The sequence below is a fragment of the Callorhinchus milii genome, unplaced genomic scaffold (assembly GCF_018977255.1).
Source record: "Callorhinchus milii isolate IMCB2004 unplaced genomic scaffold, IMCB_Cmil_1.0 Scaffold2, whole genome shotgun sequence".
Lineage (NCBI taxonomy): Eukaryota > Metazoa > Chordata > Chondrichthyes > Chimaeriformes > Callorhinchidae > Callorhinchus > Callorhinchus milii.
In genome coordinates this window covers 38,201,074-38,226,500 of record NW_024704743.1, presented here as the reverse complement: position 1 = coordinate 38,226,500, position 25,427 = coordinate 38,201,074, and the positions used below count along the sequence as shown (strand labels likewise).

At 40.2% G+C, this 25,427-nt stretch overlaps 1 protein-coding gene across 2 annotated transcripts in view; it reads right to left on the bottom strand.

Annotated features, from left to right (window-relative positions):
- The window catches only part of LOC103183938 (triple functional domain protein), a 193,295-nt gene that overhangs the window by 144,838 nt on the left and 23,030 nt on the right, over positions 1-25,427 (bottom strand). For both annotated transcript variants that reach the window (XM_042331946.1, XM_042331945.1), the window contains exons 6-8: positions 16,098-16,289; positions 6,322-6,453; positions 5,319-5,549 (exon numbers count right to left, since the gene is read on the bottom strand). In XM_042331946.1, the coding sequence (XP_042187880.1) occupies positions 5,319-5,549; positions 6,322-6,453; positions 16,098-16,289 (555 nt within the window). The remainder of the gene's footprint in view (positions 1-5,318; positions 5,550-6,321; positions 6,454-16,097; positions 16,290-25,427) is intronic.

Here is a 25,427-nt window from a genome sequence, read left to right as displayed (position 1 = left end):
CACACCGTAACTTTTCTATTATACACAGAAACTGTGATGCCTAGATTTTTGTTGAACCCTGAAATTCCCAGCAAGACCACAACATGGGGTGCACTGGATTTGCTCCAAAAGCTTATTGCAGCCGAGGTGCTTTTGCAGATCAAGAAACTAAAGGCATCGATCTCCTGTCTATGCTGAGTTAGTTGATTCACAACTAAAAATAATTGCCAATCTCTTGTGTGTTACTCTGACAGGTTGAGAGAGTGTAGAACTAATGGAGCTCAGAATGCCCCTCACCTCCACCCCTGCTCAACATAAGCAAAATTGCTCAACACAGAGCAACCCCTTGTAAAGCCAGCGATGACTTGACGACTCAGAAGTTGGTCTTTTTTTTGGCACTTAGTTCGGATGGTACCATTAATAATAATCCTTGCATTTGATATAGCGCTTTTCACGTCCTCTAGACATCTCAAAGCGCTTCATAGACTGTAAAGCGAATTGGCTGTATTTGTGGGCAAAATATGGCAGCCAATTGCGCACAGTAGTGTCCCACAAACAGTCGTGGATTGAAGTGACCAATTTTTATTATTACTTTTATTTTCGAAGGATTATTATCAGGCATGTGGAGTAAAGCAACTTGCCCAAGGTTTTGCCCTGCCAGGAATCAAACCTAGGTCTCTCGGTTGCGAGACAAGTGCTCAAACTACTGAGCTACAGGACTCCGATTGATTTGCAGGTGAGAAAATGTCCTGGTTCACAACTGAATCACATTATAAGTGAACATAACTAGGTTGTCCTGTAATAAACTGGAGTAATTAAACAGTAGTTTCACTCTCACTAACCGATATGGATAAATTTCCACCTCAATTTCCATCAATTGCAGGCCACAGAAGATTGCGTCTATATTTAGTACTGTGCATCTTAAGGAGAATTTTCACAAGTTAAGCAGTATAAGTGGGTACAATTTCCAATAATTTGAAACCTTCCCCCTCAACCCGTGTCTACGCTGGCTCCTTTAAGAGCAATCCAATTAATCTGCCCTTTCCCCATACTCCTGTTGTTGACTCCTTTTTAGGTATAGGTAATGGGAGATATTAGAAGGGAAACAAAGGAATAAGAAATAAAATAGAGAAATATGCTTGAGCTGTTTATAGCTGCTTCAATTGCTCTAGACTAGAGTATATCGTGAAATCTAAACAGGTTAGTTTTTACAACGACAGAAGTGGCAGCCAGCATTGGAGGGCCACTTCAGAAAACAGTTGTGCAATATAAACCCAGCGTTAGTGCAGGAGGACTGTGCAAAATAATGTGCAACCAATGGGTTTTTTTTAATTCAGAAACCCAGATGAAGGTCTAGAGAAGCAGTGAATTAAAATGGCCAATAACATCATGAGTTCTGAGTTGAACCCAATGAGATGCAGGGAGGAGGAACAGTGGTTAGGGCAGTGTATACGGAGCTTTGGAGGAAATATTTTTTTTTCCAGTGAAACAGGGAAAAATAAAGTTCGAACAGAAAAATATAATGTTAAATGTGTAGCAAGGAACTTGTTCAGCTAAAATCATCCTATTTGCTATGGTTGTGGCTCACAGAGGTGATAGTATACCTACACTGTCTAAATCACTGGAAAGAATGGTGAATCCACAACAATTACTTGGATTATTATAGATATATCTGGCTTTGTTAGGTGTCTCCTCATACCCAGTTAGCCTCAGCGAGAACCTTTTTACCTTCTCTTTCCAAGAGGATAGTTTTAAACACGATTTTCATTTTATTGACCTCAAAAGAGTGAAGAACTGAGTAGCCCCTCAGCAATCAATCACCAAATATTCTAGTCTAGCTCAACCAACCGAGTTGCCTAGTATGTTGCATCCCAGCGAAATAATAATAATAATCCTTGCATTTGATATAGCGCTTTTCACGTCTTTTAGACGTCTCAAAGATATTCACAGGATATACTGTAAAGTGAATTGAATGTACATTTTGTGGGCGAAACTCGGCAGCCAATTGCGCACAGCAATGTCCCACAAACAGTCGTGGTATGAAAATTACCAATTTATTATTGTTTTTTGTTTTGGAGGGATTATTATTAGGCGTGTGGAGTAAGGAAACCTGCCCAAGGTTTCGCCCTGTCTGGAATTGAACCCAGGTGTCTCGCTTGCAAGGCAAGTGCTCTAACCACTGAGCTACAGGACTCCACAAAGATGGGATTGGAGGCGAAAGATGAGGGAAGCATTGCCTATCAGATAATAAGCTTTTTCCTGCTTCTCCAGTCTTCTCGTGCTGGATGTGGGAGGAAGCAGAGGAAAGGGAAAGAAATGTGATCAGAAGTGTGGCCGAAAAGAAAAGTCAAGGTGGGCTTTAAAGTTGGGGAGTGAGATGGAAGGCCTCTGGTACGGGGTTCCTGAGAGTGGGGGCAGAATAGCTCAAAGCTGTAAGTAGCAAATGGCTTCACAAAGTAGCAGGGGTCTGGTTTGTACAATTCTTACTCCTCGACTTATTAGTGGCAGCATATAAAGCTGGTTATAAAGTTAAAAAGAATACCTGCTCTGAAAGCTGCTAATTAGAGTTCTTAGAGATGTAATCATACATAACCACTGACCCTTTGTGCATAATATGAGATGTAATACAGAAGCTTTAACTGAAGAAAGGAGATTAGGACAAACTAATTATCTGTAATGAAAGAACAGTATTATACGACAGTGCAGTGTTACAAAGCATGTGTAGCAACTCTCTGTATCATTGAGGAGATTGGACCACAAGGTTCAAAGCCATGAAATAGAGGGATATGATTTCTGAAGTGGACTAGAAACTGGCTGACTCATAAGAAATAAAACAGGCGTAAAAATGGAATCTCAAAAATGTGGAGTCAGGTAGCGTAGAGGTCAGCGTATTCGCCTCGCATGTGAAAGGACCCAGGTTCGATTCCTGGCCGGAGTGAAACCTTAGGTAACTTTCCTTACTTCACACACTGTTTACCTAACAGTAAGTAGGAACTCAGTTGTTGGCGGGTTGCTTTCCAGGTGTAATAATCACTAACAAAAAAAATTATAATAATTTGGTCTGTTTTTGGGACACTGATGTGCGCATTTGGCTGCCACATTTCACCCACAAAATACACAGTCAACCCACTTTACAATATATTCTGTGAAGCACTTTGAGATGTCTCACCGACATGATGAGGCACTATATCAAATGCAAGGATTATTATTATTCAACAGCATAAGGGTGAGTTCAAGACTATGAGGGGCTTGAACTCACAACCTTCTTACTCAGAGACAAAAGTGTTATCACCTGAGCCAGGCTAATATTTAAGAACATAAAAACATGAGAATTAGGAGCAGGAGTAGGCCATTCGGCCCCTCGAGCCTGCCCCGCCATTCGATAAGATCATGGCTGATCTTCAGACCTAACTCTAATTACCTGTCCTATCCCCATATCCCCTAATCCCTCTATTTTTTAAAAATCTATCAGTCTCAGCCTTGAAGATGTTCAAGGACTGAGCATCTACAGTCTTCTGGGGTAGTGAATTCCATAAATTCACTACCCTCTGAGTGAAGAAATGTTTCCTCAACTCTGTTCTAAAAGGCTGACCCTTAATTTTAAGACTGTGACCCCTGGTTATGGATTCTCCTACCAGGGGAAACAGACCCTCAGTGTCTACTGTATCCAGCCCTTTAAGAATCTTATATGTTTCAATGAGATCTCCCCTAATTCTTCTGTACTCTAGAGAATACAGCTCTAGTTTATTCAGCCTATCCTCATAGGTCAGTCCCCTCATCCCAGGAACTAACGGAGTGAATCTACGCTGCACCCCCTCTAGGGCAAGTATGTCCTTTTTTAAATAAGGGGACCAAAACTGCACACAATACTCTAGTTGCGGTCTCACCAGGGCCCTATACAGTTGCAGCAAGACTTCCCTACTCTTGTACTCTAAATTTAATTTGAAAAAAGTCCACATTGAAGGTTTAATTTTGGTCAGCCAAATGTCTCATACATGAGAAAACCTACTGCCATGCTTAACAAGTATCCAAACTAGACAAAAGTTTCACATATGTATTCCACTTAAGCACAGAATTTTTTTTGTGTCAGAAATGGATTGTGCACCCTCTTCCCCAGAGAAATCCACCCGACTAACTAACTCCGGAAATTATTAGATACAGTTAGACAAGTGTCAACGTGAGTGGATCCTAAAGTGTGCTTTGTCAGTTTCTCATTTGTTGTTGAAAAAAAATTATAAAAAATATATATTAGGGGAAAACAGCATTAATTTGGCAATGTTGATTATGGAAGAAGCATCATATAGTGCTCAAATGGATAGCAGGATAAGTATAACTTAGAGCAGTTTTCTTTAAGGTGCTATATTTATAAGGAGTAAGATTTGATCAGATCAAATGAATTCTACAATAAAAGCTCCAGTAATTCATAGACCTATAAACATGGACATATTAAAACTATTCAAGTGCTTTTTGTACCCTTTGTAATGAAGGGTATGTAGGTACATGAATCAATTGATCCACACACTGTGCTAATAGCTGAAAAGTGCTGAATTGAGAGTTATGAGTTATGATTAGTTGCTCCCATTCACTGGTCCGTCGTGAACTAGGAAAGATTTATGTTGATGGTTGCTTTTAATGATACCTAAATTCTTCTGTTAAAATGTTTTCTCTAATGCTTCATTTTGCAAACCCAGCATCTATCATCACAAGCTTGCTCTGGTGGTAGGTGACTTGTCTTAATCACATCTGACAGGCAGTGAAAATACAACACATCTACAGGGGCAATTGAGCTCATCTTGTACACAGATAAATGACAACTGCCAAGAAAACCAACCCATATTTCCTTTACTGAAAACAGTAAATTGCTACCCGAGCCAGCGTGATGAAGACAGAGGTTAAATGTTGATGTACACCTTACCCCACCACTTTCTATTCACCTCTAGCAAAGTTTCTTTTTAAAAGTTGCATTGACAGAACTCTTCCAAATAATTTTCCCCTGGAGCTTCCTATCTATTTAATTTGCTGGAACACGGTGGAGTGAGGGGAAGTCATAATTTTACAAACATACCTTTTTTTTAAAGCTCTAATGTACTACTAATAATAATTGAGGTAAGAAACGATGAGCAAATGTTATAACAATGGTACGCATTTGCCTCAGGTGATAGCACTCTCATGTGTAGGCCTGAAATATGTTCCCTCTGTTTAGGCTCTAAAACAAGACCCAATATCATGGTCTAGGCTGACACACCAAGGAAACACTTGTTCAATTTGATGTTAAAGAAAGGAATTACCTTTCTCTAAATGTCCAGAGCACACATGGTGAAGATCAAACTTGCACTCACCTGATGTACATCCTGTTGAAAGACACAGAGTTGGAGCCGCTGGTGGAGCCGAACCTTTCGATGTTGCCAGATGTTCTCCAGCTGTCGCTGGTGGTGGAGGACCTCGTGGATGATGTCCAGCACATGGTGAACAGCCTTTGAATAATTGGCAGTCGCCATCAATGAGTCAGCACTGCCGGGGGTTAGAGGTCGTTGGAGTTTATCTAGCAGAGCCTTCCCATCTTGGCTCACCTGCAGAGGTTAATACATCATGAATACAAAGTGAAAAACTAAATTAAGGGCATTGGAGCTTCTAAAAACTCAAAATTGAGTGGCATTTCATTCATATATTGGGGTGAAGAATAAATATTATGTGATAATTATAAGCTGTGATAATAAAACCACATGTGAAAATTGCAAGTCATCCTAGGGTGCACTGGCTCAAAACAGATCCACTTGGCAAAGCAAGGCAGGGTCACAGTCATCTAAGGCACTCTTGATGGTTGGCCAGTCTTACAGACTTATTTGAGGGTGTCGACATATCCTCAGCTCTGTAAACCAAAGTTCGAGTGGGCAGGGCTGGAATGTACCGGGAAACATATCATTGTTCTACATTGGAAAACTACGCAGTTACCATTTTAAAACATCACTTCTAAATTCAGAATTGGGTTTCAGAAATATCTTGAAAGTTTATGATTTCTAAAAATCAGAAGAAAGCTGCATAGAAATTTTTTTAAATTTTAGAAATTCAACATGAACATAAGAACATATGAACATAAGAAAAGTACAACTGTACAAAGATAATTGAATCAAAGTATGTTTTTGAGTGGATGACATGATAAGCTGGAAAAAAAGACCCATGAATTAATGCCAAGAGACAAAATGTCTTATGGAATTGTCTTAATCAAAAACTGCCACAAATCCCACAGAAAAACAACTGATTACGACTTTTGCATATGTACATATTTTTGTAAAATCTTATTATTAGTGCAGCACTGTTTTCCTGGTGTCCACATTCACTTACCTCAGAATATGCCAATGTTATTTGTTCATATAAACCCTGGTGATGGTGAATTGAATCCTCCAAATCCTGCAGTTCTGAGGGAAGTTCCACTTCCCCACAGGCCTTACACCATGAATCCACATTGCTCATATACTGGAGAACAGAAATTTCACAGTCAATGATATAAATACACTGTGGAATATCTGCTATAAGATTATGTTAGAAGTGACTCAAAAATCAACAGTACTGCATATTTTTTTAGAGTGGGTGAAGGGCGATGTTAAGCATAATAATAACAATAATAATGATGTTAAGCATGTGAGGATATAAAGCAAAATATTCTAATATCTATGGATTTAAGTGTCTAACTTGCAACCAATGCATCTTCCAACAGGGAACAGAAGAACCTTCAGTTCATAACTCAAGCTAACTGCTGGCATTTATGAGGCTGAGCCTCTTAAAAAGCAAAGCAAAGACAATGTCGAAAACATGTTTAATAAGTATTTTCGAAGTTCTACTGACCAGAGGTAGATGCTGCCATAATCTAGATACAATTGTGCATTCCTGCCTCTTACCTTGATAACACAGCTGAATCCGTTTTAGAGGTGACATCATCATATCTTTTGATGACTTCAGAATGCAGTATGGGAACTTTCATTTTAAACTTAAAATTTAGGATTTCTTAACACCCTTATAATTTTCCCATTGATCAAGTTTGGTCATTCTTGCACCTTAACACTTTGCTTTAATTTATTATGTGGTCAATAACCCCCATCCCCCAATGTGTTCTTCATCTCCTGACCACAAATTCTTGTTCAGGTAGAGTTTTATGGGTGTCAGCTGCCATCCAATTGACAACTCTTCAAGTAACGTTTGAGATTACTAGACAGGGCACCACAGCCGAGTCGAAGCCTCAGCTGACACGAATACTTGCAGATTTTCCAACAGGAGAAACTGGGAAGCATCAAGAGCAGGGCGGCTGGCTGATTCATCCCCTCCCTAAGCCAGGCATTCTGTTTTAGTCGGTTTTCTTTTTGCAATTTCCATTTCTGTAACTTCCCCTCTGAACATCTACTCGATTTCTCACTGTGTGCATCTCACTCACATGGAAACGGTTTTGTTTACCAGTCTCTCATCTATATCTTGCAGTTTCTTTTCCTTATTAATGTCCCCCACCCCATATATTTTTTCCTCCCCATTTTCTCCCTCACTCTTTCCTCTGGAAACCAGTGACTTCTACGATACTTTGTTCAAGCAAATATTCTTCATTAGCAAACAAACAATAGTTACATGGTATGCAACCATGGAGCATTGTAACCAAGCCTGGTACTGTGATCCTAACATCATCACAAACTGATTTTTCTTGCAAGATTCACTCAATGGTGATCAGGAACAGGAAGCTAGGTTGAATTATTTTTTGTACTCCCTCCCTAGCTCATTGGTTGCTGATGCCAATTGTACAAATAATTTCCAAACAAAAATTAACAGTCCAACAAGTGGGGAAAGTGTTTAAAAACCTCATGAAAAATGTGCTTGATTTAGATACAGTCCTGACAACATCTGTATGGAAGTCCCTTTCAGAAGATCAATCTATGTAGCCAATTAATTTATCATGAATAAATCTAAACTACCAGAAAGACTACCTTTTTAACAGTGGACAGTACCCAACTGAAAAACCACAACATATCATTTAGAAATCTAAATTTCATGGAAAGAACCCTTTGTGAATTTTAACTGGCTTGTTGATTAATGTATTCAAGATCCTGTACTGAATACAAACATGCTATGATTTAAGAGGCAGCTACTGACAGAGGTACCAGGAGTACAGCTTCTCATAATTTTGGGGCAGTAATCACATTTTTTTTTTGATCTACTGATACTAAAAAAAAGCAACAAACAGACAGCATTCAAAACAGAAAGCATTACAACAACAACTTGCACTTGTATAGCACTCATCACAGGGTAATGTCTCAGAGCACTTAACAGTAGTGGAGTCTCACTCCGAGCCCAGGTGGGTGGGGGTGGGGGGAGGGGGGTTGGGGTGGGGTTGGTGAGGGTGTAGGTGGCCGTAAGCACTGTTGAAGAGGAAGGTTTTCAGGCAGGACTTGAAAAGGTGGAGAGAGGGGGCAAGGCAGAGGGATTGAGGGAGAGTGTTCCAGACTTTCAGGATGGTGGGGCGGAGGGTGCGAGGGACGAGTAGGAGGCTGGTGCCACTCGAGCAGAGGTACCGGATGGTGGATTGGGGGTCGGAGAGGTAGGAAGATGCCAAGGATTGAATGGATTTGTACACAATTGTGAGGATCTTGAAGTCAATTATTCGGTGATGGGGAGGGAGCCAGTGGAGCCTGGCCAGAACAGGTGAGATGTGGGTAAGGTGTTTGGTCCAGGTCAGTATGTGGGTGCCAGAGCTCTGAATGAGCTCGATTTTTTGAATAGTGGAGCTGGGGAGACCAATGAGGAGTGTGTTTGAGTAATCCAGGCGGGAGGTGACAAACCCATGGACTAGGGTTTCGGCTGCATTTGGGGTAAGGTACAGTCGGAGGTGGGCAATGTGGCGGAGGTAGAAGAAGGCAGTCCTAGTCAGGGACCGGATGTTGGGGGGGGAAGTCAGTTGGAGGTCGAACCGGACGCCTAGATGGCGCACTGGTTCGGTGAGTCTGAGGGAGAGCCCAGGGAAGTTGAGAAGTTTAGATCCACAGGAGTGAAGACTTTGACGGGAGCCAAGGAGTATGGCTTCCATCTTGTCCATATTCAGCTGCAGAAGTTTGCCCTCATCCAGGCCCTGATGTCTGCCAGACAAGCTAATAGAACATCGGCGAACCTGGAGTTTGTACTGAAGGAAGCAAAGAATGTGTGTCATCTGCATACATTTGGAAGTTTACCTCATGTCTGCAGATGGCATCGCCCAGAGGGAGCATCTAGGTAAGGAAAAGAAGAGGGCCAAGAATGGAGACCCGGGGTACTCCGCAGGTGGAGAACCCATTTACCGAGATGAAATGGAGGTGGTTGGTTAAGTAGGACTCGAACAGTAAACAAATCTAGAACCGTTTTTGATTTCCTATGATAAAGACAATGTTTGGTGCAAGTGCAGGCCATGTATTTTATGAAACTGAAGCTTCCTTATTGGCTTCTTCATACGTGGTAACAACTGTAAACAGGAACATCTCGAGAAACCTACAACACAGCCATGTGCTGGTTCAGTTTTTCTGCTACATTTCATGCGTTTTGCCCACAAGCCAGTCACTACACTTTACAGTATATCCTGTGAAGCGCTTTGAGACGTCTCGAAGATGTAATAAGCCATTATTTATTATTAGTACATTACCCCCATCAATCTAAGACACAGTAAGAGATGGTGGACAGTCAATACCAGCAATTTGTCACAAATCAATATGAAAATATTGTTTACGAAGGAGAAAGTCACTGGAAGGGAAAATACTTCCAATGGAATGTAGTTTTCCCTTTACCATGGACATTTTCATAATATTTTAAAAGGACATCAGGTCACTAACTCCTTGTTGAAAAGAGAAATAGTTATTTAAAGCAATATGCCGTATACCTAAAGTGTTGCAAGCTTTCGGTTTAACTCGAGACCTCAATATTTTCTCACCTGATGTCAGTGATAAGTTCTGTGAACAAGTAACTGCACTGAGAGAACGGGAATCAAATCAATGTCCTTTCTTTCCTCAATGCTGCTGCAGTATGTTTCTTAAATTGGTATCATCCAAATACATAGTATTATTTGGTTTCAGGTTCTCACCTGAAACACATCTGGGTAGCACTTGTTTCCAGCAACACCAGTTATTGGACTATTGAACTAAAACATTTCTATTTAGTGCTCACTATGGCAACAACCTTTAGTATCGAGGGGCGGGGGTAAACCTGCAATTATCTTTGCAAAAAGAGTAAGAGGAATTCTCTTCAAGAAAATCAGATTAATACAGGACCTTTTTTTTTAAAAAAAGGGTATTTTTTAAAATAAAACGCTGCAAGGAAAATACACTTCACCTAACGAGGAGAAAAAGATCTTTCTAACTGCCTTGTAAACAATGTCAAGACGGCAGACACAGCAATGGCTGCCAACCACGGAGACAATTAACTCTTGGACTAAACTGGACTTGCATGTAAATTCGAGCAGTTGGGTTGTATTTGCCAATAAAAACTATAAGATAAGCATCTGCAGCCTTAAAGAGCAACGGTTTATTCAGGCACTCCAACGATAATTGCTTCTGATCCTTTACTATGCCTGACTTTCGCTGCAATATTTTCTGCAAGCAGAAATGTCCTGCTCTTGCCTGATTAGGCATTTTGAAAAGAACACAGACTCCCTTTAACCTTCGGCAACCTGCACTTTCAGCACACAGCACACACCCATTTTACTTACAGTGGATATTATAAAAAATACAAGATTAATTTCAACAATAATTTATATTCTGTCAAATCAGCCTCATTGCCATTGATAAGAAACAGAGAAATAATGAATAATGGTCACATGCAACTCTCTAATGACTGAATTGTCTACGAGTACACTTAAAATTCACAAATACCATTTCTATGTGATACACATAGAGAAACACACCTTCTGATATTTTGGCACTTAATTCATTTTAAAGGCTGCTACTTTGACTCTCCTTGCTAGCAGACTCCAGGAAGTAGAATAATAATTGCTCAGGATAACTGACCTTTGTTTACCATTTCTCCCTTCCCCAAACTGGAACACCAACATTAGGAAAAGGCAGGTGCAAGCTTGCCATCAACCAGTCAATACACCAGGCCAATCTTGCCAAAATCAACTAGCATTTCCATGCACTGTATTACAATAACACTGTTGTTCGGTCGAGTGTCAAATTCCAAAGCAATGGCATACTCACAGGCCAGTCTCCGAAACACTGTCAGGCTGCACCATGGTGTGAGGGAAGGTGGATTCCTACTCAAAAATAAAATCTACATTTCCATCATTCCACCCCCAAGCACAGACTATCCCACTTCCTACAGGAACAGAGGGAGAAATTACAGAAAATGACTTTAACTATAATTTGAATGAAGCATTTTCACTTCTGCTACAAATTCTGGATAAGTTTGCTTTAAACTTTCTGGCAACCTGTTCCAGTCATGATTATCCACTGAGTAAAGAAAAACTTTCTGGTATCTTTCTGAACAACTCTAAACCTCCTTGTTCTACGGTCTTGTTGCATCCTTAAGTAGTCATCTGAGTTTATTTTATCAATCTCATTTAACATTTTATATACCTTTATGAAGTCCCCTGAGTCTTCTCTCAATTCTGAAGAGCCCCAGTTTGTCTAATATTCTTCTTCACTAAACAGAATGGGGAACTGCTGTCTTACACATCACACGAAACAAGACAAGAACAAGATGCAAAAACATGGAATAAAATCATGGTAAGATGGAGAAAAAGAGTGCCTTTGCTCTGCAAGTACAATAGACTTCCCCAAATGTGGGTATATGACCTCGAAATTGGAAATACAAGGCAGAAAACTGAGGGAGTTATCCTGCTGTCGTGTTATCTTGTTTGCTGAATTGTAAATCCTACCAGGAAATTGATAAACAGGGTATAAACAAATTGTCACATCTGCAAGAACAAAATGGTAAAATGGGAATACTGCAACCATTAAATAAGGAGCTATGAATAATCACAAAATTCAAAGGACTAGAGGGAAATTTTGAAAAAAAAATCTACAAATATAAATATTACAATATTGGCATATGGACAATTTTTAAACAAAGAGTATCGCAGTGGTAGAAAATAGGATTTAAAGCCAACAAAGTGTGGTGGATGGAGGCTTGCGCTGCATTTGAATTTATTCTTTCTTTGACCTTTTACTAAGTTAATGAATTGTCAGAGAAAAGTAATATGTGAACTCCCACTTCACATTTTAATCATATTTTGAAGTCAAATTTCAAAGAATGACCAGACATTTACAAAGAGTTTAGATTTTTTTTAAGAAGGATTTTATTCAAAGAATTAAATTGAATTGTAATATAATGTACCACAAGCTATTTTCTTGCAGACATGGGTGATGGGGGTGGATTGTCAATTGTCAAAACTTATAAATCTAAAATCTTCTCTCCATTTGACAAAATCCTGTCAAACTACTTGACATTTACATGTTCTTCCACAGGGGTGAGAAATATGTGAAACAAGAGGCACAAAAACATCCAAATCAGAAGAACAAAAATCAGCAAGCAAAATATTGATTTTGACAAATAGGATTGTCAAATCTTTAAACCCTGAAACTTTCATTACCTTAATTAATAAATTACAAAGTAATTGATGAGAACTAAAGAGTTCTCGAACTTTACAGGTCAGCTGCAGTCTAAAAGTTAAACAATCATATCACACATAATCATATGTGAAAAAAATGTTTGTATACTAAAAAAACTACATAAAGCTGTCAGGTCAATGAATGAGGCATCAGTTCATATGTAACAAAAGGTTCATTTCTGTGGGTTGCAGGCCTGAATCTTGGAGCTATTTCCCATACCTTCAGAGAAAACCATCAACTATCACTAGAGTCATTAGACAGAAGCCACAAGGTCTATGAAATCCCATATTGTGTAAGCATCACTATTGAGCCCCAAAGTCAGATTAGGATACAAGGCAACTTGAATACTTGCTGGTAACCAGCTGAGCAGCCTTAAAATGTAAATGCTGTGCTAATATACCCTGGAATTTGCATTCAACTGAAATGGACTATAAAGGTATATGATGACCTTTGGAATATAAAATCAACTCAAATATTTGGTCTAATGACCAGCTTTAAAACAATATCATTATTCTCCTCTGCATATGTGAACTGGTTACCAGTCTTCCATTTAATACTGCTCCCCATTATGCTTCCCATCTTAGCTAGAAAAGGTATCAAAACCTCCAATCTTCATACATTCAATTAAAAGTAGAATTACAGCTATTTGTTTTGTTACCAATTAGCAAGGCTCTGTGCACTGTCCTGGCAGCCAAGACCCGACAGCAGCTGTTTTCATAAAAAGAGGAAGTTATTAAGACAGACAGGATTGGCTGAAGGCTACACTTGACATGCTGAGAGTTTTAGTCTGATCATAGGGCTCCAGGCTACAACACTGTAGCAGACCACAACTCACAGCATGCACAACAGACTTCAAGTGTGGTTCAGTCACTGGGCAATGATTTTTTTAGATAAATTATCTTAACCAGAAAACACTAGATTGCCAGGCCAAAAAGAGAACGATGAGTGATTTGCAATGACTAGATCAGCTCGTGCTGAAGACAACCTCCGCGACGCTACCCTAAATGAATGGGGCTCTAGATATGCAAGTTTTGTTGTTGAAAGGAGACATCTCAGAGGACTTCAGAAGCATACAAGGTTCTAATTGGGATTGAGAAAGAATAAGACCAAACAATATGCAAAATCAATAGGACAAGAGATGACAGGCTTCAGGTTATGAAGCGAAAACGTGGGATACCGGGAAATAGTTTGTTAATCAGTGTGTGATCAACAGCTGGAGCAATAATAAGAATATTGTTTTAAAACAGATGATTAGACCAGTATCCCTTCCTCGGGAACAGCAGCAAATACCAGAAGGCTAGACCAATTTAAAAACAGTTTGATGATCTAATGGGAAGACTATATTCTGGATGGGTCAGCTCAAATGAGCTAAAAGAACTTCATCATGCAAACCACTTTTGATTTTTTGACATGTTTTGACATTGTGATATTGTTGTGAAGCATAGCGGCAGGCGCATTGCCCTTGGCAGGAAATTATCAGACAGGCCTATTCTGTTTACCTCTCACCACCACATAAAGTCGGCTGATAAAAGTTAATCCATCTGAATTTGAGCTGATATTGAACATTCAATCACAAATTTCAGTACCAAAAATGAATGTCATTTCCCAACTTTGTGTCGTCCTCTCCTACCACTCCCTTTTTGAGGCTCTTGCATTGTTTCTACACTGCACACAACATGTATACTGCCCTGGCCAACATTGCCAATGGCATTCTCTCCATCTACGAACAGAGCTGTCTCTTCCTCTTTATTCCTCTTGTCGTCCTCTCCACCTTGACACAATCATCTACGCCATCCTTTTCCACCATCTTTCCTCCCTGATTCTTCTTCAAGGTTCTGTCCTTTCCTGACCTATTTTAGTGTCTTCACTTTCTCTCTTCTAATTCTCTAATCCTACCCCCACACAGTCACATGCGAAGTTCCTCAAGATCGCCTCCTTTTCACCATTTTTTTGCTGACATCATTCGCAGGCCATGGGTCCATTTCCACATGTATGTGGATGACACCCAACTCTATCTCTCGGCCTCTACCCTCAATTCTAAGAACACTCCTGTTCTGACTAATTGCCTGTCCCACAACAAGACCTGAATAAGCTCTAACTTCAGTTGAACGTCAACAAGACCAAGGTTTTCCAGTTTGGCTCCTGTCAGCACCTCCTCACCTCAGGTGCTGACAACATCAACCTGTATAGATTATTCCTCCACCTCAGTAAGATGGTGCTGAACCTTGTTTGACTCCAACTGTCTTTCAAGCCCTATATCCCGGCTTTCACTTACTTAGCTTTCTCTCAACTCAGTAATCAGCTATCACCCACATCCTTGCTGGGCTCCACCATTAGTTCCTCAGTCCCCAGCAAATCCAATTCAAGCTCCTTGTCCTCGTATTCAAATTCTCTATGGCTTTGCTCCACCCTACCTCTGCACCCTCCTGAAATCTTAGAAACACAGCCACTCCCTCTGTTCAGCAAACACTGGCCTGCTTTATATCTCCCGCCCGATATGTCCTACCAGCAGTGAGTGAGCTTTCAGACATTCTCCCCCCTTTTCTTTGGAACTCCATGTCTCACCCCCTCCTTCCCTATCCAAAAAACGTACCTCTTCAACTGTGCTTCAGTCATTTTCCCCATCTCACCCTACTCAGTTCTCCTCCTCCGTGATACTAGTTCAGTACCCAGTTAGCTATATGAATCACTTTGAGACGTTCTCCCGACATGAAAGAGGCTATATAAATGTATATTATATTGTACCTCCAGCGACAAGTTCTATGCTTGGTAACTACTAGTGATGTTCCAAATAGCTAGGTATCTTTTTCACATCTATTAGTTTACAAAATACTCAGCACTAATGGAGAGTTGCACGGAAAGCAAATGAACAGCCAGTGAAGAAGAAGTTTACACTCAGCCTCAAAAGGCATTAGTAATAAGGTTATATAAACTAAAGAGATTATCTCAATATCATTGAGATTATCTCAATACCATTGGTATCATCTCAGCGGGTGCTTCACTATTTGATAAACAAAACGGTCGCAACTGCAGGGAGGAACCAGGAAAATACATTATTTTTAAACTAATAGTTACCACATGGAGGTAATCTGCTGGTAGGGTCTCATTATTAACAAAAGCAATTCTGTGTTTTTTTTAAAAAAAAACAAAATTGAGGTAAATTCTTCATATATTAAAACACATGTGGTAATTGCCTGGGGAGCTTTGAGAGTCATTTTAACCTATTCTTGGCTACAGAAATTATCAGAGAAAAGCAGACAGCGGGATATATGAAATTACTGCAGCCCTACATGGGGTTAAGTACTTAGTGAGGAATGAAACTGCTCTGGAACACTTTTCAGAGAGGCTGACTCATTATTGAGCTAGTTTACCCAATTCAAGGTTTCACAGTTTAAAAGCTCGAAAATCCTGCAGCATAAAATACACCTAAAACAACACACAGTGAGACAAGTTAAGCACCTGGGACAGTTCCGAACTGTCCGAAGGTTATAAAGACCATAAAGAGTTACCGACCTGCTCAGCTTTCTGATGAAAAACAGCAGACATGTCAAGTAAGGTGCTGCGTTCATCCAGCGCTGCTGCAAATGCCTTCCACTCCAGCTCCAGCTGACTGGCAATCTGCTTGATTTGCTGAGATGCATAATGGTTTGATTCCAGTAAACGATTGGCCACTGACATGATGCGGTTGATGTTTACATATACATTCTGTGGAAAAGCACCCAAAGCAAACAACCGTTACAAGGGCTTGCCAAATGCACTGTGCACTTTATTATCCAAATTATTGGTTGCTTTAATTAGTCTTCAGTTCATTGTGGCCATAAGCTGGGTACAGTTTAATCCCAATTGTCCACATGTTCTTCAATAAACTGAACAAGTTAAAGTAGACAATTTACAATAGATGATACAAATCAATGCTGGGGAGAATCAATACGGACAAGTTTCAAATACGAATTTAAGTGAAATAAACAGAAAACTGCAAAATGTTAGAAATCCACAGCAGTTAAAATTAGCACCCAAAATCTATTTATTTTCCTGAGATAATTAAGACCATTGCTCTCCACCACCACCCCCACACACATACTACCCTTTATAAACACTGTAGGAGGAAGTAAAATGTTTTAATTCGAAAAGCTACTACAAATTTGCCTGAAACCGAATAAGACACAAAGGTAGGTAGAAGACAATCTAACTTTAAATCTGCACTGTCCCACAATTACTTTTGTTAGATGTTCAAGTCGGAGCAAAGAATAATAGCTGTTGAAAAAGAAAAGATACTTCCTATTGCCAGTTACAAAGATAACCTGGTTTCCAGAGTGAAGGTCAACTTTTAGGAGTGTCTGGTTAATCTAATCATGTTGCTCATGCCTGAACTTCACCCCAGTGCGCCTGCTAATCATACACAGAACAAAGAGGCAAAGAGCAGAGAAATAAATCACTGTGTAAATACACAACAGCGCATTCCTGGATCTGCCGTGTAACAACTTGATTGTGTGTGATCTGAATGTTTATTGCTGCGAAAATTTATTTTCAACAGGTACACTTTTCAAATTCAAACAGACAGATTTAAATCCAGGAATTAAAGGACACTAATAAAAATATTACATTTTTAAAAAATAAGGGTTGCCAACTATAATTTTCTGTCCTCACAGCAGGATTCATATTCCAATGTCCTGGCCAGGCATCATTGCCTGTAATTCCAACACGATTTATCATTTGTTCTACCACCTTAAAATGCTGGTCACTGAAATGTAATATTGGTATTCAGACATCACAAAAATGCTCTGATGCAGAATAAACATTTCTAGAATGGAAAACAGCTAGAGGCAAATTCAATGTGCAAACAAAATGCAGCATTTTTACAAAGAAAGGATTAGTCTTGTCACCTTTCGCATCTCACCGAGTATTGTAGTTCATTCAATGCGATGTCTGATAAAGAGTTGTGACAGGTTAATGCTATTAATACAAATTCATTGTTCACGCAATCGCATATCAATTGTTGCATTTAGCAGGGTAATGGTTGCCAGTGGCGGGGAAAGGAATACTTTCCCACTTTGGACACCAGTGCCAGCTTCCTAGTCAGCTACAAAACAGACAGAAGAATACATCTGCATATACTCTGCCTCAAGCAATATGCCTCAGCCTCCGTCTCAAAAGGCATTCCCTACAGTTCCCGTGCAAATTTGTCAAATTAAGTTGCCTCAAAAGTTCCTGCAACTGGGCCTAAAGAGGTGTGCAGTGTACAATAAGATGATCCTGGATGACCAATACACCATGGGTCAAGATTCCTGTCTTTTTAGCAACCTACCATTGAAATTTTGGATGTAAATTGTGGCCTTTTAATATTCACTTTCCAGGAAGGTAACAACTTAACTGAATCAATATGCAGTTAAAAAGGATTCTGAAAGGCTGCTGCCAGGATCAAGAACATCAGCTTTGTGAAGCATAAATCCAAGATGGTGATTCACAACATTTTTCTCCTGGGTTTGATTGCTACGATTATTCCAAAATCAATACAAATGTGTACATTTCAAAACACATTTTAAATTAGTTTCTTAATTAAGAATACCATAATGTTGACCCCAATGAATGCAAAGAATGAAACGTGTTCCTTTCCTAAGAAATCTTGTTAATGCTTTTATGCTGTCTTACTTGAAAATGTGAACTTCAATATATAACAATGAAAATGTGGCCTTAAATGTTTTAGCTTCCTTTGACCTCGTACAGTGGTGACATCTAGTGGCAGCATACATGTGCTGTGTTTGATTCGACAGCCCATCCAATCTCAACATCTTTGATCTTTCCATGGTCTCAAGTTGTAATGCAAACATCCACTGGAGATGTTTGCATTGCACTTGCACACATCACTTATTTTAATTAAATTTTGCAATGCAATTGTCTAGTTCTGAACCATTCAAAATGTGTTGCTGAGTAAATGTTTAAAGTGCCTATGTTATTTGGCCACTGTAAGTGATACATTATTCCAAATTCATTTCATTATTTCCCATGCAATACTTGACCTCATTTATATAGATTACAGCTGAAAAAATTTCTTTCAAAAAATTCTGCAAGGAAGTTCTCTTATTTTATGTTGAAACAAAATCCATGTTCCATTACGTAAAAATTATGTAGAGCTAATTGTTACCTCTGGGACTTGCTCATAAATGCTAAGAGGATATTAACTGCTGTTAAGCTATACTTCCATTGACATTTCTGAAGGGTATAATCATAATGTATAACGGTTGTTAAGAATTTCAGTATAACTATGTAATTCATCAAAAATATATGTACAGGAAATTGAAGAAAGCAAATTAGACTGAAATGCAAGGATTATTTTTATTATTTAAACAGGACAACAGGGTTTTAATGCATTCTACTATTTGGCAAACAGAATGCTGTTTGTTCTGGTCAAATTGTTGAGCCAGGGCAGCTGTCAGTCGTGCACAGACATCATACTAGGCGATCCATCTGGCTTTGACTGATGTTGTAAGTATTGCTTGGGTGATCAAACTGCCCTTAGTTACAAGCATCTTTGAAACTGCACCAAGATCTGCTGCTTGTTGTGACTATTCAAAGTGAAAGGCTCAAAAATTAAGTCTAAGAATTTGCATGTCATATTTTTAGAACTTGGATCACTTTAAAACTGAAGGAAATGAAAATTTGCACTCAGTCATTGGAAAAAAAGACGCATCATCAATTCCAAGCTTTCTTAGTCATTGTAATCGCTGGACAATGAATTAGATCCGGCAACACTTTTAAAAGGCTTATCTCCATATGCCTAATCCATTGTTACAGGTAAAAGCTGTGTTAATTCTGGCTAAACCAGTAAAGGAAGTTGCTCAAATTGATTCTTTAACTGAGCATCAAATCAGCATTCCATTCAGATCTTTGCTGCCATGCAAAAAATTAAAACCAAGAACCATATAATTGAAATAAAATCAATAAGAGTATAAAGAATACAAGAATTAGGTTTTTTTAAACTAAAAAGGGCATGTGGAACAGATCAAAAAATCTTCAAATTATATAACATCAACTTGCACTTATATAGCACCCTCCACGTAGGGTAGCGTCTCAGAGCTTAACAGTGGCGGAGCCTGACTCTGAGCTGGGGGGAGGTAGCCGTAAGCATGGTTGAAGAGGAAAGTCTTCAGACGGGAAATGAAAGAGGGGAGAGGGGGGGCAAGGCGGAGGGACTGATGGGGAGCGTTCCAGAGTTTTGGGGCGTAGTGGTCCATTATTTCTTAGTCAAATCATATATGGCAGGGTAAGTGGCAGTGGATCTTGGTCAATGGTTGTAGACTATTGATACCTAATACCAAAAATGGTAAAGGTAGCTCAAACATTTTCTGTACTCGACCAAAAATGCAAAAACAAAATGATGTGCGTGATAGTATAATTATCTTGTCTTCGGATTTCAGCACAGACTACACATGACTCATGAATTTGGTGAGCCTTCGCCAGATTGTCAGCTGTTTTGTGTATAAATAGCGTCAGCAGTTCGTTTTACCCTCCGGCAAGAAACTTTATATCAGTGTTTGCGTTTTTCATTTACATCACTATTCCTCCCTCTCCACCCCCAATCTAAGGGAACTTCACACCAGTGAAAGGGGTGAGCAAATTACTTCTCCTAGAAATATAAATTTCTAAAATTGTGACATATTCCCAGTTGTGTAAGTACTCATACAGGGCCACCCTGTCACACCTCACTAATGTGTAATGGATCTATTCAAATTAGTTATTATAAGAAAGATTTTAATAAACAATAAAGGCCTTTTATTTATATCAATAATAAAAATCCTTGCATTTGATTATAGTATTTCATGTCAGGAGGACATCTCAAAGCACTTCACAGGGTTTTACTGTAAAACTGTATAGTAAAACAAACAGGGTCTCGGTTTAATGTCTCATGCAAGGAACAGTACTTAAATGCCAATAACAAATTACAACAACTTGCATTTATACAGTGCCCCTCACCAGGATAGCATCCAGAGCGCTTGACAGTGGCAGAGCACAACACCGAGCCAGGGGGAGAGGGAAGTGACTGTAGGTACGGTCGAATAGGAAGGTCTTCAGGTGCGACCTGAAGATGAGGAAGGAAGAGGCAAGGAGGCGGGATAGAAAAAGTGTTCCAGAGTTTTGCGGGGTAGTGGCTGAAAGCGCAGCCACCACTGGTGGAACGGCGGGCATGAGGGACATGCAGAAGGCTGGAGTCCGTCGAGCAGAGGCAGTGGGTTGTGGGGTGAGTAGGTCGGAGAGGTAGGGAGGTGCCATGGCATGAAGGGATTTGAAAACACTGTAAGGATCTTGAAATTGATCCGTTCGGTGATACAGGGGAGCTTGGCTAGAACTGGTGTGATGGAGGTACGTAGCTTAGTACGGGTGAGTATGTGGGCAGTGGAGTTTTGGATCAGTTGGATTCTGTGCATGGTGGAGCTGAGGAGACCGGCAAAGAGGGATTTTGAGAAATCCAATCAGGAGGTAACGAACACATGGACGAGTGTTTTGGCTGCGTCTGGGGTAAGGTACGGTTGGAGGCGTTTCTTAAACTGGTTCTTAAATGAGATCAGACACCCAGCCTCAATCACAATTGCTTAGTCAGGATTCCAGATATTAACTACCATCTTTGTAAAGAAATAATTTCTGCTTTCTGTCACGTCAAAAGCGTGAACACGTGCCCTCTTTATCCTGCTGCTTTGTTGTATTTAGTGTAAACAAAGTACTGCTCTGCATTTCACTTTCTCCGCCAATTGTTCCAACTTATATACCTTTATCCGCGGACATCCGGTAGCTCAGTGGTTAGAGCACTCGCTTTGCAAGTGAGAGACCTGAGTTCAATTCCAGGCAGGTCAGGGCGAAACCCTTCGGCAAGTTTCCTTACTCCACACAGAGCCTAATAATAATCCCTCCAAAAACCAAAAACAATAATAAATTGGTCATTTTCAATCTACGACTGTTTGTGGGACATTGCTGTGCGCAATTGGCTGCCGCGTTCACCCACAAATATACAGTCAATTCACTTTACAGTGTGTTCTGTGAAGCGCTTTGGCACATCCTCCCGACGTGAAAAGCGCTATATCAAATGCAAGGATTATTATTATTATTATTATCATCCAAAGACATGGGGTCAACTTCCACATGTATGCGGATGACACCCAACTCTACCTCTCTGCCTCCACCCTTGACTCCAGGACCACTGCTGTCCTGACAGAATGTCTGTCAGACATCAAGTCCTGGATGAGAGCTAACTTTCTACAGTTGAACATCAACAAGTCCGAGTCACCATCCATGGTTACACACTCCACCTTGCTAAGCCAGTCCAGAACCTTGGGGTTTTGTTTGACCCTCAACTAACCTTTCTACACCACATCCGTGCCATGACCCACTCTGCCTTCCCCCACCTCCGCAACATCGCCCGGCTCCGTCACTGTCTCACACCACAGGCCACCGAAACCCTCGTACACGCCTTCACTACATCGAGGCTTAACTATGCAAACTCACTGCTTGTCGGCCTCCCCGACTCCTCCCTCCACAGGCTGCAGATCATCCAGAACTCTGCAGCCCGTGTCCTCTCCCGCATTAGGCCCCGTGACCCTATCAACACCATCCTTGCCCAACTCCACTGGCTTCTCATCACACAGAGGATACAGTTCAAGAACCTGGTTCTCACCTTCAAAGCCCTCCATGGTCTTGCTCCCTCCTACCTCTCCGACCTCCTAATCCTCTATCATCCTGTTCGCTCCCTTCGCTCAGTGGGCTCTGGCCTGCTTCACGTCCCCCGCCTTGCTCGCCCTACTATTGGCGGGTGGCCTTCCGCCACTCTGCACCCTCCCTCTGGAACTCCATCCCGCAGTCCCTCCGTCTCACCCCCTCCCTCGCCACTTTCAAGACCCATCTCAAGACCCTCCTCCTCGACCGTGCTTTCAAGCTCTCTGCTTGTCCCCTGCCCTCCACCCTCCCCCACCCCAAGCCTCAGCTCGGGTCCGTAACTCTGTCTGTCCAGCGCCTTGGGACGTCCTCCTGACGTGAAAGGCGCTATACAAATGTAATTTTGTTGTTGTTTATAATAAATGTAAAAAAGTCCTTTTTTAGACATCTCTTTTCGAAGGTAAGGAGTCAAGTCTATCTTGTCTAGTCATGAATCCTTCTCTCGTCTACCATAATTGAACCAAATAAGAATTAACACCCTTCCAACTCAGAAATTCCAGGACATGAAACCACGTCAAACGTAAAAGAAGAAGAATTTGGATTTTTATAGTTTGTTATCATGTCGTAACATCTCAAAGTGCTTCTCAGATAATTACAGGCATTGGTACTGAGCACTTGACATAGGCTGAATGTTTGGCATACCTACAACACCACGGTTAGCACAAGAGTGTCACTTTGTTCCAACTCAATTGGTGAAAAGTTCATGTTGCACGAAACAGAATAAAACTCTGTTTAAATTAAAACTAATGTTAAATCCTAGATATTTTCCAATTTCAGAGAAATGATGACAATCTCACTATACAATGACAAAACTTTTCTTTCACAGGGATCTCATTGGACCTGTATATCCAAGCTCTCTAAGGCGCTACCCTGTGTGAGGGGTGCTGGAGGGCTTCATTGCCCCACAGGAAGCCCACGCGGACCCCAATAGGGGGTTCTCAGTCAGGATGGGGGCCTTGAGACCTAACCTTTGAGCCCAGAAAGTTTGGGAATTCCTGTCCTAAAATTAGCAGAATGGTTTTCCCTAAAGTTTTTAATGCCTTTATCGAATAATTATTTTGCACAAAATTTAATCCCCAACTAAATGTTTCTTAATATAAATGCTGACTGTTTAAATGACAACTGCTAAAATACATGGGTACAACACCCATGTATTTTACCAGTTGTTTTATTTTCTGTATATTCCATATTATCAGTTATCTGGCCACAATATTACAAATCTTATTTGGATTTTAATCTCTGCACTGTATGCATTCCACTGGTGTACCTGGATCTTGCAGAGCTAATGTCCAGCAGACATACAGGAATAAAGCAGTCTGGAATATATTAAAAAAACACTGTAAAACCCACAATAGACACACAATAAATGAATCTTCCATGTTGTGCAAAAAGGGCTACGGCTGAGGATTCAAGGAAAGAGCAGATGGCATTGTAAAAGTTTTATATGGCATTAAGCATTTTATAGCACTGAATCAGCACTAAAGTGCTTTTTCATAGACTTGAAGGGACAATACAATGGCAAAATATCTTGGAACTGCAATCCACAGTGTGTCACATTATGTGACCATAAAGTAAGTTCCTGATTTTGCATGATCAAAAGCTAAAACTGCACTTGTGGTAACCCATTGAAATAAATGGTGCTGCCTTTTTCCATTCACAGAGAAGGCATGTGCTCATACATGCTGACAAAGGCAACAAGGGCTTTGTTATTGCCCTATTCTAACCACAGAATAAGCAATCCAACATGTTACAACACAAGAGTCAGAATTAAAGCCAATAGCAACAACACAAGCGCTCACTGGTCCGCAACAAAACTAAAATACTAGAAGCTCGTAACACACCATGCTCTTAGGATTAAGACCCGTGTCTATAAAATGTGATACTGATGGAATCTTAGAAATCAATGGGATCTTCAGTCTTATTTTAGAAGCCAATTTCCACAGTTTCTCTAAGAACAGTGGAAAAACCAGCATTCAAGTCCTGACTGATTTTGCGTATGTTTTACAAAATTCCGTACAACTTAAAATTTTAAGACAATAGTATTTTAAGCCTAAGTACATGAGAGTACATTTCAGGCCTCCCTTCTAATGAATAGTGGAAATTAAATTCTTACTATTGTTTATATAAGCACAGGAATCAGATTGTGAAAGCACTCAGAAAACATCCTTTCTTCACACAATGGCTCGGTGTGCATGAAATGGCATCAAGGAAGTCAAAAGGAAAGGGGAGGGGGATAGAAAAAAATGTCCAATTACTGCAGAACCTGCTTGGCTTTGCCAGGGGTCTCCTCAAAGCCAGTTGACCCAAACATCAATTGTCCCTCCCCAAATGGATATATTTTTATTGGACACTAACCTCAAAGGGATAAAGAACTGAGTGGTTCCACCAGGATTCAAATTTCTGTCTGATATTCAACCAACAGAGTTACCCAGGGATATGTTTTGTAGTTTTAAAATGTTTCATAAGATGAATTGCCAATCTATTTGTTAAAAGAATACATTTTATCAATTATTTCCAATCTACCCACCCCATCAAAGAATGTGGATTTACAACCTAAGGGTTTGGGTCTATTTGTTATAGACATCTCACTGTGTTTAGGTTCTGCTGCTGTTAAGCACTCTGAGACTCTACCCTGTGTGGAGGGTGCAATATAAATGCAAGTTGTTGTTGTTTAATGAGTTTGTTTCATCATAAATCCAGAAAGAATTCTCTCCTTCGCACACAGACATAAAATGAATTTGTTTTAAATCAAACCAAATAAGCGATTGAATCAGTTCAGAAGCAACCTTCAACATGTGCTAAAAGGACATTGTTATAACGTTTTCTACTCATAGCAATAATAAACATTTGTAGGATTTGTGACAGGGAATGAAACACTCAGCGTTCCTTTCTTTTTCCTCTTCCCCCTCCAGTCATCCTCCCTGGGTTGTGTGATAGTGGGGAGGAGCTTGTTGTTAACATTGTTTAACACTTTCCTGGGTGATGAAAATACAAGTGCTGGGAGGCCACTGCAGGGAGAGATGCATACCAGCTGAACTGAATTCCACATGATGCTCGAGTCTATAAAGCTCAGTCTTCACGCCTGACAATATCTAGACATCCTTAGAACAATGAAGCCTGTTACAGATAGTTTAAAACCCA